Raw genomic sequence first — 13,823 nt, forward strand, 5'->3', positions numbered from 1 at the left:
CCATATTTCTAAATCATTACTCTTAACCCATTTTGAGGTAGTTTAGCAGTCTCAAGTTATCACAGTAAGTTGAGCAGCATTTTTTTTTTTTAATTCTTATTACTGTTTCAGGACCAGATCTGGAATTTAGTATGCATGATGGAACAATTAGAGACTTGGCATTTATGGAAGGCCCGGAAAGCGGAGGAGCTATTTTAATAAGTGCTGGAGCAGGGGATTGTAACATTTATACAACAGATTGTCAAAGAGGACAGGGCCTCCATGCTTTGAGTGGACATACTGGTATGTAATATCAGTTTCACGTACTGCTTTTCTTTTTGTTCAATGTGTGCTTTTTTTCCTCTCTGCATTTTCTTTTCTAAGAGATAGAGTCTTGCTCTTATTGCCCAGATGGAGTGCAGTGGTGCAATCACAGCCTGCAGCCTTGACCTCCTGAGCTCAAGTGATCTTCCCACCCAGCTTCCTGAGTAGCTGGGACTATAGGCACATGCTACCATGTCTGGGTAATTTAAAAAAAATTTTGTAGTTACGGAGTCTCACTGTGTTGCCCAGACTGGTCTTGAACTCCTGGGCTCAAGCAGTCATCGTTTCTCAGCCTCCCAAAGTGTTGGGATTACAGACGTGAGCCACCATGCCTGGCCCAGTATGGTTTTGATGTTGTGCATTTTACTGAATTGTATTTTTAAAATTGTTAATCTATTTGATAAATATGAAAAATCTCTATCACATAGTATATTTGATTAACCAGACCATCACTTGCCCTGTAAATAAGGAGTACTTAGCTTTTTGCTTTTTGCTTTTCCGTTTTTTTTTTAGAGACAGGGTCTTGCACTGTTGCCCAGGCTAGAATGCAGTGGCAGGATCATAGCTCACTGCAGCCTCTAACTCCTGGGCTCCAGTAGTCCTCCTGCCTCAGCCTCCTGAGTAGCTAAGATTATAGGCATGAGCCACCATGCTCACTCTAGAGTGCTTAGCTTTGAATATGTTATGGAAAGATACTCTCATACATTAAATATGATCTTTTATAGGGCATATTTTAGCACTTTATACCTGGAGTGGCTGGATGATTGCATCTGGTTCCCAAGATAAGACTGTTAGATTTTGGGATCTTCGAGTACCAAGTTGTGTTCGTGTTGTTGGCACAACATTTCATGGAACTGGTAGGTTTTTCATTAATTTAACTGAATTTATATGAGAAAAAACTTTGTAAATTGCACTAGCCTGCTTCCTCTCCCCTGCAATATAAAAAATAGAAAAAATTGTGAAATAAATACTTGATATTTTGTTAGTTACTTTCAGTTCTTTCAGAATACTTTCGTTACCTTATTTGTAAAAATAATACTCAGCTTAGGAAACCAAGGCCCAGGGATATTAAATATAAGGTCCCAGATTGTCTGTTAGCAAGGCCATTTTAGAACTCAGACCTTTTGAAACATTTTTTAAAATGCATGCACATGGCAAAAAGTGAAATTGAACAAAAGAGTATACTCTTTTATTTCCATTCATATTTCTTGGTCTCTTTTTCACTAAAGGACCAGTATCTTATTTATTCTTCCAGAAATACTCTATAAATATATAACCAGAAAGTTTATATATATCCTAATCTCCCTTCTCCTGTAAACACATATGCACTCACACATACACACAAATGGTTGCATGCAGTACAAATGTTTCTTTCTAAACTTAACCGTATGTCTTGGATTGTTCCATGTACTGTTCTTTGCATTGTACCACCTTTTAAGCACGGTATCTAATAGTGACACAGTATTCTGCCATTATTCTTATCTTATTTTAAAATACCTTTTCTGCCTTTTTTTTTGTTGTTGTTTTTGTTAGTTTTTTTTTTTTTTTTTAACAGAATCTCCCTCTGTTGCCCAGGCTGGAGTGCAGTGCCACAATCTTGGCTTACTGCAACTTCCGCCTCCCAGGTTTAAGTGGTTCTCCTGCTTCAGCCTCCTGAGTAGCTGGGATTACAGGCATGCACCACCACACCCGGCTAATTTTTGTATTTTTAGTGGAGACGGGGTTTCACCATATTGGCCAGGCTTATCTCAAACTGCTGACCTCAGGTGATCCACCCACCTTGGCTTCCCAAAATGCTAGGATTACAGCTGTGAGCCACCTCGTCTGGTCCTTTGTAGCTTTTAAAAGCATAATTAGCCAGGCATGGTGGCTCACGCCTGTAATCCCAGCACTTTGAGAAGCCAAGGCGGGTGGATCACGAAGTCAGAGTTCAAGACCAGCCTGGCCAAGATGGTGAAACCCCGTCTCTACTAAAAATACAAAAAAAAAGTTAGCCAGGCGTGGTGGTGGGTGCCTGTGAGCCGAGATCCTGCCACTGCATTCCAGCCTGGGCGACACAGCAAGACTCCATCTCACAAAAACAAAACAAAAAAAAAGCAGAATTAGAAGAGAATTCTATGGTACTATTCCAAGTGAAAAGGTCTGCCTTATATTCTAATTTTTTTTAATGCCTTGCCTATTCTTTTGAGTTTCATGGACCTTTTTCTGCACTTTGATTCAAACCAGATATGATGTATTACAGCATATTTGAGTCTGTGATCATTGATTTGTTAAAGTTTAGTTTGTATCATTTTCAAAATTAATGTATAACATAGTTTAGAGCAGCAGTCCCCAACCTTTTTTGCACCCACCAGCAGTCAGTTTCATGGAAAACAGTTTGTCCATGGGTGAGTAGGAGAGGTAAGGATGGTTTAGAGATGAAACTGTTCCACCTCAGATCATCAGGCATTAGATTCTCATAAGGAGCACACAACCTAGATGCCTCCCATACGCAGTTCACAATAGGGTTCCCGCACCTATGAGCTTCTAATGCCACCACTGATCTGAGAGGAGGTGGAGCTCAGGTGGTAATGCTCACTCACTTGTCACTTACCTCCTAGTGTGCAGCCCAGTTCCTAACAGGCCACAGACTGCTATCAGTCAGCGGCCTGGGGATTCAGGACCCCTGGTTTAAGAAATCAAGCAATTCCATAAGGCTTATTAAGGAAAACAGCATTGCCCTGGTTAAAATAATATGAACAATGACTACTGATCTAACCAAAACTGAACGATATTGAAAAGATGTGGGAGAGGAATAATTTGTATGTGAATAAGGGAAATATTCATATTTATTTATTTTCTTATCTTTAGGATTATTTATTGACTTCCTACCAGAGAAGATGAAGATTTAACTTTTTCATGTGCCTTTCCAACTCCCACCATTCCACATTCACATCTGTTTTCTCTCTACATCTTTTTTGTTTGTTTGTTGGTTTGTTTTTCTGAGACAGGGTCTTGCTCTGTCACCCAGGCTGGAATGCAGTGTTGCAATCATGACTCACTGCAATTTTGACTTCCAGGCTCAAGCCATCCTCCTGCCTTAGCTTCCTGAGTAGCTGGGACCACAGGCACGCACCACCATGCCCAGCCCCTCCACATCTTTTTGATATATCAATTTTGGCTAGTTCAGTTAGTCACTGTTTATATTATTTTAACCAGGGCAGTGCCATTCATAGCTTATTTTTTCTTGTACATATTTTCCTTGGGGTTAATAATTGTGTTTTTTATTTGTGTAGTTTCTATATACTTACTACTAATTTATTTTTGAACTCTAGCAGTCTACATTATTTTCAGCCCCTTTTTCTCCGTTTCAGAGACTTCTAGTTTTTGGTCGTCTCTTCTCTCTGATAATATTAATGTCTTCCTCTTACTGTATCTCTCCTCTGCTTCCCTACCATGCACATGCAAACATTTTACAGAATTGGCAATGCCCAAAGTTCATCTCCTGACCTCCGTATCCCTCTCCCAGCTCTTACCCTCCATTTTTGCTTCCTTTTTTACTCAGATATCTTGAAAGTCTTGCCTATGTATACTGTTAGCCATTTCCTGAAGATCACCAACAAACTTTCTGTTGTCAGATCACTTTTATATCCTCATTTTGCTTTAGCTCTCAGTCTCATGCAACACAGTTGACTTCTTCCACTTTTCTTTTAGGCTTTCTGTTACTCTCTTACTGGCTCTTTCTCTTTGCTCAACTTCTAAGTTCTGGCATTCCCTAGGGCTCAGGACTTTAGTCTCCTTTCTTTCTCTAGATGATTGCATCCATTCTTCCAGCTTTAAGTGTAACTCATATGCTGAAAGACCTTAAATTTTATCTCTAGCTGAAACCTATTCTGTGTGCCAGGCTCATAAAATTCTTTTTTTTTTTTTAATTAAAGAAAAGAATGGACTTTAATCTATATTTACAGGACACTGTGAGATACAGAAATTAAAAACCACTTAGAGGACAAGCTCCATACAGTATATACAGTTGGAACTGTTCAAGTATAGTTTCAGTGTAAAAAGTGCTACAATAACAAGCCACATTTACAAAGAGTTTTTTTTTTGAGAGGGAATCGCACTCTTGTTGCCCAGCCTGGAGTAGTGCAGTGGCACAGTCTCTGCTCACTGCAACTTCCGTCTCCCAGATTCAAGCGATTCTCCTGCCTCAGCCTCCCGAGTAGCTGGGATTACAGGCATGTGCCACCACACCCAGCTCATTTTTGTTTTTGTATTTGTTTTTGAGAGAGATTCTCACTTTGTCGCCCTAGCTGGGGTTCAGTGGTGCAGTCTCGGGCAACCTCCGCCACCTGTGTTCAAGCGATTTTCATGCCTCAGCCAGGCATCACCATGCCCAGGTAACTTTTGTATTTTTGGTGGAGGCGAGGCTTCACCATGTTAGCCAGGCTGGTCTCAAACTTCTGACCTCAAGTGATCCAGCCGCCTTGGCCTTTCAAAGTGCTGGGATTACAGGTGTGAGCCACTGTGCCCGGCTGACTTTGAATCTTAAAGTGCACACTTGTTATCATGACCTACAAGACTCTGCTTGATTTGGCATTTGTACCCTTCTAGTCTCATCTCAGATCACTTTTTTCTTTCCAGTTCCTGGAACATGCCAAGCTCCTCCCATGTCCAGTGAAGCCATATGCTATTTCCTTAGTTTGAAATGTTCCTCCCCCTTGTCTTCTCATGGTTAGGTCCTTCTCGTCTTTAGGTCTTAGCTTCAATATTACCTGGCCAGAGAGGCCTTCTTTGACTTACCTAATTGGGACCTCACCATTATTTTCTATAAGTGAACTCTTATCACTATTTAAAATTATGTACTTGTTTACTCTTAGTTTTATTTATTTTTTTGCTTACCTCCTCCAATAGATTTATTGCTTACCTCTTCCAATAGAGTTTCATCAAGGCACCAATCATACCTGTTTTACTTTCAGAAGAGGTTAGCGCTTGCCATAGTGCCTGGCCTAAGGGAGTAGTGATTTAATAACTTTGTTGAGTAAATGAATGAGATTTTTGTTGACACTGTAAACTTTGTTATGTGTAAAACTAAACTCTTTTTATTTCTTCTCTAAATCAGTTATTCTTCCCACCTTCCCTACTGTTTTGTTTTTGCTTTTGCATCTTCCTTAGTTTTGTTAATGGTTCTCTCATTTCCTCATGCAACTAGATTTGAAATCTGGGACTCATTTTTGCTTTATTTTGATTAACTGCCCCACATAGGCAATTAATTTCCAAGACTGTTGACGACTGTTTATTCAGTTTTTGTTCCTGAAATCTGTCTTGTCTTCCAGTGGCCTCTTTTGTTCTACAGTCTTTTCGCTTTAATTTGATACACATTTTCACTTTTACTCAAAGTACTGCTCAGATCATGTAATTCTGTTGCTTAGAAACCTACAATGATGCTTCACTGTCTACAGAGATAAATTCAAAACTTTGCAGTTTGAGATTTAGGCACTTGATGGTCTGGCCCTAACTACCTTTTGGATTTCAGTTTCAAGCTGCCTTTCACGTTAACTTTTGTTAAAAGTTACGGTTTTAACTCCAGCAAACTGATCTACTTTCCTTTAAGCTGTTTTATATTTTTCCTCTAAACTTTTTCTCATGTAATTCTTCCTGACTGTAATAGCCCTCTTCTCTTCCAATATTTCAAGGAAATATTATTCTTTATTACATATAAATGTATGTGTTTGCATGTGTATACATACATAAACTTATACGGTTTATTGTTTTTCAATATCTAACTTAACCTCCCATTTTTTTGTGACATCTTCCTAGACCACTTTGGTCTAGAGCAGTGTTACTCAAATTTCTTTTCTTTTTTCTTTTTATTTATTTTTTTGAGACAGGGTCTCACTCTGTCTCAAAATATATATATATATATATATTTTTTTTAGACCGTGTCTTGCTCTGTTGCTTAGGCTGGAGTGCAGTGTCATGATCTTGGCTCCCTGAAGCCTCTACCTCCCAGGTTCAAGCGATTCTGCTGCCTCAGCCTCCCCAGTAGCTGGGATTACAGGCATGCACCACCGCGCCCAGCTGATTTTTATATTTTTAGTAGAGACAGGGTTTCACCATGTTGACCAGGGTGGTCTTGAACTCCTGACCTTGTGATCCATGTGCCTTGACCTCCCAAAGTACTGGGATTACAGGCATGAGCCACTGCATCCTGCCTGTTTATTTATTGTATTTATGGGAGATGTGGATTCAAGTTGCCCTGAATATATGCCCTAAGAGCTTATTTTCTGTTAACAGTGCCCATTGGCAGTAATCATGTGTTGCTTTAGTACATTTCCTATACTGTTGTCCTAAAATATATTTTGTTACCGAATTTCTTACCTCTTTATCTAGACTGTCAGCTGGGTATAGGAGCATTTCTAGATACTTACTCAGCAGTGAAAACACTGGATTGGGAAAAGTGGTTTCTGTAGCCTGGGTCATCTATTGCACTATAGGTAATACTGTTCTACAGAGTTCTCTCAAATGACAAAAAATGGACTCTCTTGTTTCTTACAAAATCTTGTTTAGGCCTTGCCCCTTAAGAGGAGACAAGTGTTTATTGGTTAACTGTTAATCTGGATTTTTTTCATAGCTGAACAGTATTGATAAACTACATTAAATCATTAGTATATGGTTCAATGAACATAGCTGTGTTTTCATTTGGGTATATTGATTTTCTATATTTAAACTTTCATTCCTACCACTACAGGCAGTGCAGTGGCATCTGTAGCTGTCGATCCCAGTGGTCGTCTCTTAGCCACAGGTCAAGAAGATTCTAGCTGCATGTTGTATGACATAAGAGGAGGAAGAATGGTACAAAGTTATCACCCTCATTCCAGTGATGTTCGATCTGTTCGATTCTCCCCTGGAGCTCACTACTTGCTAACAGGCTCTTATGATATGAAAATAAAGGTGACAGACCTACAAGGTGATTGAGATAGCCTTCTCCCTTTCCTCTTCTATTTGGGACCTTTGTTTTTTTGTTAATGTGGTATGGTTGATTATATAATATTTTCAATTATTTTATAGTATTGAGCAGATTACTAAGACTGTATTAAGATATATAATAGCAAATTATTAAATAAGCAGTGAATAGTCTTATTGTTAGGTTTTGGTTTTGGTTTTGTTTTTATAGAGGCAGAGTCTCACTATGTTGCCCAGGCTGGTCTCAAAATCCTGGGCTCAAGTCATCGACCCACCTTCCCCTCCCAAAGTGCTGGGATTACAGGCGTGAGCCACCATGCCCGAGCTGTTTTTTTTTTTTGAAACAGAGTCTTGCTCTGTTGCCCAGGCTAGAGTGCAGTGGTGTGATCTTAGCTCACTGTGGCCTTTAGCTCCCCTGCTCGTGATCCTCCAGCCTCAGCCCTGCAAGTAGCTAGGACTACAGGTACATGCCACCATACCTGGCTAATTTTTGTATCTTTTGAAGAGACAAAGTTTTGCCGTGTTGCCCAGGCTGGTCTCGAACTTCTGAGCTCAAGTGGTCTGCCTGCATTGGCCTCCCAGAGTGCTGGGTTACAGGCGTGAGCCACCACACCCAGCCTTATTGTTAGTTTTTGATTTCTTTTTTGAGACAGGGTCTCACTCTTTCACCCAGGCTGGAGTGCAGTGGCACAGTCACAGCTCACTACACCCTTGACCTCCTGGGTTCTAGTGATCCTACTGCCTCACCCTCTGAGTAGCTGGAACTACATCTGTGCACCACCATGGATGGCAAATTTTTTAAATTTTTTTGTAAAGATGGGATCTTGCCATGTTGCCAAGGCTGGCTGGTCTTGAACTCCAGGTCTCAAGTGATCCTCTCACCTCTGCTTAAGATATTTTTTAAAATCAACATTTATTATAGTGACTCATTCTAAAATAAGTGATGGATTTATGTACTCTTATTAGCCTCTACATTTAAAAAATCATTAGCATGCCGGGTGCCATGGCTCACGCCTGTAATCCCAGCACTTTGGGAGGCTGAGGCGGGTGGATCATGAGGTCAAGAGATCGAGACCATCCTGGTCAACATGGTGAAACCCCGTCTCTACTAAAAATACAAAAAATTAGCTGGGCATGGTGGCGTGTGCCTGTAATCCCAGCTACTCAGGAGGCTGAGGCAGGAGAATTGCCTAAACCCAGGAGGCGGAGGTTGCGGTGAGCCGAGATCGTGCCATTGCACTCCAGCCTGGGTAACAAGAGCGAAACTCCGTCTCAAAAAAAAAAAAAAAAAAAAATCATTAGCATACAATCTTTGTAATTAGGTCTTAGTGTCTAGTTTTATTTTTAAACGTTCATCAAACAAATATTTATTTTGTATCAACTAGGGACAGACAGATGAATAAGGCAGTTAATTCCCTCCTTGATAGAGCTTGTATTTTAGAGGTCAATAAAAAGTAAACCAGTATACAATGTAATTTTAGTTATTAGTGCCGTCTTAAAAATTAGCATGGTAGGGAGATAGTGACTGGGGTGAATAGGGGAAGGCTATTTTATTTATGTATTTTGAGACGGAGTCTCGCTCTGTCGCCCAGGCTGGAGTGCAGTGGCGCCTCTTTGTTCACTGCAGGGGAAGGCTGTTTTAGGTAAGATAACTGACTAGCTCTCTCCAAGGGAATGCCTTTGCACAGGACCAGAATGATAAGGGGGAACAGGCCAGGCCAGGACCCTAGGAGAAGAGCATAGCAAGTATAAGGATGCTGAAGTAGGAACCAACTTAGCATGTTCATGACACTGCAAGAAGCCAGTGTGGCCGGAACTTAGTGAACTAAGAGAGAGAGCGACACCAAAGAATAAATGAGGCAGGGTTTTATAGCCTTTTTTTTTTTTTAAGGGCTTTATTTTTAATAGCACTTAGAGGTTAACAGCAAAATTGAGAGAAAGATACAGAGATTTCCCATATACTCCCAAATCACACATGCATAGCCTGCTTCTCCCATTGTCAGCATCCCCCTCCATGCTGGTACATTTATTATAGTTGGTGGGCTGTAAACATTTTAAAAAGTATAATGTGAAGCCTTTGGAAGATTTTAAATGGGAGTGTTAGGAGCTGAATTATATTTTTAGATAATTTGGTGTTCCGTAGGGAGAGTAGATTGTAAGCGGGGCAAGAGTAGAGATATAAATGTCAGTAAGGAGGCTGTTGGAATAGTTCAGGTGAGATGATGGTGGCTCGGACTATGGTGGTGGAGGTGAAGGTAGTAAGAAGTGATTAATTTGAGATGTATTTTATTTGGAGTAGATTTGGGGAGTAAGGGGAAAAGGAATCAGTGATGATTCCCAGGTTTTTGTCATGAGCAACCAGATGGTGCCGGTGCCGTTGAGTTAAGGAAGACAGGTGAGGGGAGGAACAGGTTTAGGCAAGAAAACCAAGAGTTTGGTCTTAGACAAGTTAAATTAGGATGACTATCAGGCAGTCAAGTGAGAAGTTGAATGATTATTTGGATACTAGTCTGGAGCTTAGGTGAGAAGTCAAGATTGGAGATAAAATATGTATGAATTATAAATATATAAATGACCATGTTGCTAGATGAAATTCTGCAGGAAGTTAGGTACAGAGAGAACAGAAGAAATCTGAGCGTTGACTCCTGGTATTCACCAAGCTTTAAGTCAAGAAGAGAAGGGAAACTAGCAAAAGATAGGATGGCACTGAAATCAGGGAGAAACCAAGTTGAGAGAATTTCGAAGAGAGAGGCAGCTTGTTAGATGTTACTGCATGGGTATATGTTACCAAATCCTAATAACATAATTAGGTAGTTAGTAATTCATCCACGTATAAACCTTTCAATGTATTATATTAATGTAGTTTAGGATTTTTTATACTGTAATGTCTTAAAGTAACAGGAAGTCTATAAAATCTATACATATACTTATTTTGCATTGTAAATCAACATCTCTTTTCTTTTTTAATTTAGGGGATCTTACTAAGCAGCTTCCTATCATGGTGGTGGGGGAGCACAAGGACAAAGTGATTCAGTGCAGATGGCACACCCAGGATCTTTCCTTCCTGTCGTCCTCTGCAGATAGAACTGTCACCCTCTGGACTTACAATGGGTAGAGCACACCCCATGTCAGTCTATGCAGTGAAAGCACAGAGACTTAAGACTACTGAGTTGTAAAATTACAAACCTGAAGAACGTACACTGTCCAGGAAAGTGGTTTAGCACGAAGAGGCCCCTTATTACCATGTATCCCACTGATAGGACGTGTTGGGTGGTGTTATTCTGCAGTGCTTTCAGTCTTCCACGTGAGCTCGTGCTGCTGTGACCTGCTGTATGTAGTCTTGTTGCCAAAGTCTGCAGAAGAGCTCTTCCGTTGTTGGTGTGCACTCCAAGTCAAGGTGGACAGTGTGTTTACGGTTTAGTATTAAATGCATTCCTTGGTCTTTGCCTAAATAACAGTTTTATATGCACATTGAAATGGAATTATACTTCAACTATATTATTAAATGTAATGCAACCAAGTTCCTCCCAGATTAAACTTCCCAGGTGTTCAGAAATTACTTTTGCTCTTCTCACAATCCCGTATTGTATTATCACTTGTCTTCTAGAGGTCAGAATTCTATAACATGTCACTCAAAAGTTACATGGTTGCTTTCACTTAAGGATCATTATGAAGTTTAAACATGAATGAAAAACTGCTTTTAGTTCACTATGTGGTATAGGCCCTTACTTTTTTCTTAAACCCAGGGATATGATTATTTTGTCACATAATTTTGTTTCAGGCTAAAAGGTAAATGTGTTTGCTTCAAAAACTTGTTAACTTCAGTTTTTTGAATGAACAAGATACTTCCCTTCCAGACTGTACTGTAGAAGCAGAGCCGCAGCAGTTATGTGATGCAACACTTGATGGTACAGTAAATTTACTGGTTAGCATTTTTCCCCTTAAAAATTAAAATCCTTGCCATAGACCATAGCATGGCTTGAAATGCTATGTCTGCATGATAATTTAAAATGGAAAATTTTAACTTTGCACTCCAAAAGCTTATTTGGATTTTTTTTTCTTGCACTGTTTTATGTAATGCAGAATAATGATTTTATTTCTATAGCTTTGTAGATTCTAACATTTATGTATCTTTATTTTCATATTGTACAGTAATTTTACTTTAAATTATTTAAATAGGCTATTTATTTAAAATGCAGTTTTATTGGTTCTCATTATTGAACTGTCTGTGCACTGTATGTAGCAAGCATTTTTCATCGTTGTATACAAGTGGAAAGGGTATTAGAAGTGTAACTGTGCTATTATTTCAATAAAGACCTCTTGACACCTAAACTGTTTCTATTCCTCAGAGTCTTTGGCTTTTGAAAGAATGTTATTTTTTCAGTTTACTTGGAGGAAGTGAGGTCCAGTGGATGAAGCCCATCATCAGTTTCTTAGATTTCTTTCTGAAGTTCTTCAACTAATTTTTTTTTAACCCTTGTTGGGGGAAGCAGCAAAGAAGAAAGGACTTACAGAGTGCCTCCATACATTGGTTATGAGTAACATATAAACTGGGAACAACAAACTGCAGCCAACTGTGGGAGGCCTCTTAGGAGGCAAACTCCTCCATGCTTCATGTCAGTGCAGGGTGACTAGGCTCTGTTACCATAAACATTGTGCTCAAGGACGTGAACCCCCTTCATAGCACTAAGATGTAACCAGACTTGTAGGCTCCTTGTAAGGTCCGAGTTCCACCAGCTGCACATAGGTAATAGGCTAAAGATAACCACGTGTTCTTGTTTTGTGAAACTCCCAAACTGCCACTGTTATCAGTCTTTAGAATGACACACCAGTTCCGGCTCACTCATTCACCCACCATCACCTCACCCTCTCCCCACCATCACTCCACTGCCTACCCTAGAGATCAAAGTGATTGTAACCAGTACATACTGTGGAAGAGCAGAGCTTGGGGCCTTCACTGCCTCTGGTCCCACATTTTGCACTCTTAATCTGTCTTTTTCTCATTCCTTTATTGCCACCAAACTTGGGGTCCCTAAGGTGGGGTGTCAGGGTGGTTCCCTACAAACCCTTGGCAACTGTATAACTTAACAAAAAAAATAATAATTTTTGTAGAAATGGGGTCTTGCACTCTTGGCCTCAAGTGATTCTCCTGAGTCAGCCTCCTGAAGTGCTGGGATTATGGGCAGGAGCCATTGTGCCTGGCCTGTATAACTTTTGTGTGTCTTCTATCTCTTTTATCCAAGATTTAGAGAACTTTCTATCCTTAATATGTTGTGAAAGTTGATTAATAAAAGCCTAGCATCATGTATAAATTCTTACTCAGGAGTATGAGTATGTCAAATTAGGTAATCACCCAACAGATTCACTATGCCCTCTGCCTAGACAGAGCCAATTTATTTAAGACAAGTGAACTACAACAGAGAAAGAGTTATTCATGCAGAGCCAGCTGTGCAGAAGACTGGAGTTTTATTATTCAAATCAGTCTCCCAGAGCATTCCAGGATCAGAGTTTTTAAGGATAATTTGGTGGGTGGGATTCACTCCTAGTAAATTGGGAGTGCTGATTGGTTGGGTTGGAGATGAAATCAGAGAGTCAAAGCTGTCTTCTTGAGTCAGTTCCTGGGTGGGGGAAGATGAGATGAGCCAGTTTATCGATTATGGCTGGTGCCAGCTCATCCATCAAACACAGGGTCTGGGAAATACCTCAATCTCTCATCTTAGTTTTTATAATAATGATGTTATCCCCAGGACCAATATGGGGAGGGTCAGAATCTTGTAGCCTCCAGCTGTATGAATCCTAAGCCATAATTTCTAATCTTATGGCTAAATTGTTAATCTTCAAAGGGAGGTAGTCTAGACCTCAGGCAAGAAGGGGGCTTGTTTGGGAAAGTGCTATTATTAGTTTTTTTTTTTTTTTTTTTTTGAGATGAAGTCTCGCTCTTGTCACACAGGCTGGAGTGCAATGGCATGATCTCAGCTCACTGCAACCTCCGCCTCCAGCAATTCTCCTGCCTCAGTCTCCCCAGCAGCTAGGATTACAAGTGTGCACCACCACACCCAGCTAATTTTTGTATTTTTAGTAGAGACAGGGTTTCGCCATGTTGGCCAGACGGGTCTTGAACTCCTGACCTCAAGTGGTTCGTCCATCTCGGCCTCCCAAAGTGCTGGAATTACAGGTGTGAGCCACCGAACCCGGCCAGAGCTGTTATTTTTATTTCAAACTATAAACTATAAATTAAGTTCCTCCCAAAGTTAGTTTGGCCAATGCCCGGGAATGAACAAGGACAGCTTGGAAGCAAGATGGAGTTGGTGAGGTCAGATCTCTTTCACTGTCTCAGTTACAATTTTGCAATTTCAACTTAGGAAGAAATAACATACAGCTAGCTTGTGGGTATTCAATAGGTACACAAATTTTCTACCTCTCAGGCATGCAGAAGGGAATTCTAAAAGTAGGCCACAGTCTCTAGTTTACTTTCATGTTGAATTTCACACATTTTAGATATTAGTTAAGTTGTGTTAAGTTTAAAACTAGAAAAAAAAAAGGCAATTTTTAAATATAGACCAGTTCAAGTTCATGGT

The 13,823-nt window shown here is 40.1% G+C and overlaps 1 protein-coding gene across 3 annotated transcripts in view; it reads left to right on the plus strand.

Moving 5' to 3' along the window:
- The window catches only part of WDR47 (WD repeat domain 47), a 74,958-nt gene extending 63,381 nt beyond the window's left edge, over positions 1–11,577 (plus strand). For 2 of the 3 annotated variants that reach the window (XM_012468036.2, XM_012468038.3), the window contains exons 12-15: positions 112–282; positions 1,029–1,160; positions 7,031–7,249; positions 10,218–11,577. In XM_012468036.2, the coding sequence (XP_012323459.2) occupies positions 112–282; positions 1,029–1,160; positions 7,031–7,249; positions 10,218–10,360 (665 nt within the window). In that variant the 3' untranslated portion in view covers positions 10,361–11,577. The remainder of the gene's footprint in view (positions 1–111; positions 283–1,028; positions 1,161–7,030; positions 7,250–10,217) is intronic. The other variant, XM_064372743.1, reaches the window with a different exon arrangement.
- The last annotated feature ends 2,246 nt before the right edge of the window (positions 11,578–13,823 follow it).

Source organism: Aotus nancymaae, unplaced genomic scaffold (genome assembly GCF_030222135.1).
Source record: "Aotus nancymaae isolate 86718 unplaced genomic scaffold, 86718_ANA_hifiasm-v0.15.2.pri h1tg000007l, whole genome shotgun sequence".
In the NCBI taxonomy this organism is placed as follows: Eukaryota; Metazoa; Chordata; class Mammalia; order Primates; family Aotidae; genus Aotus; species Aotus nancymaae.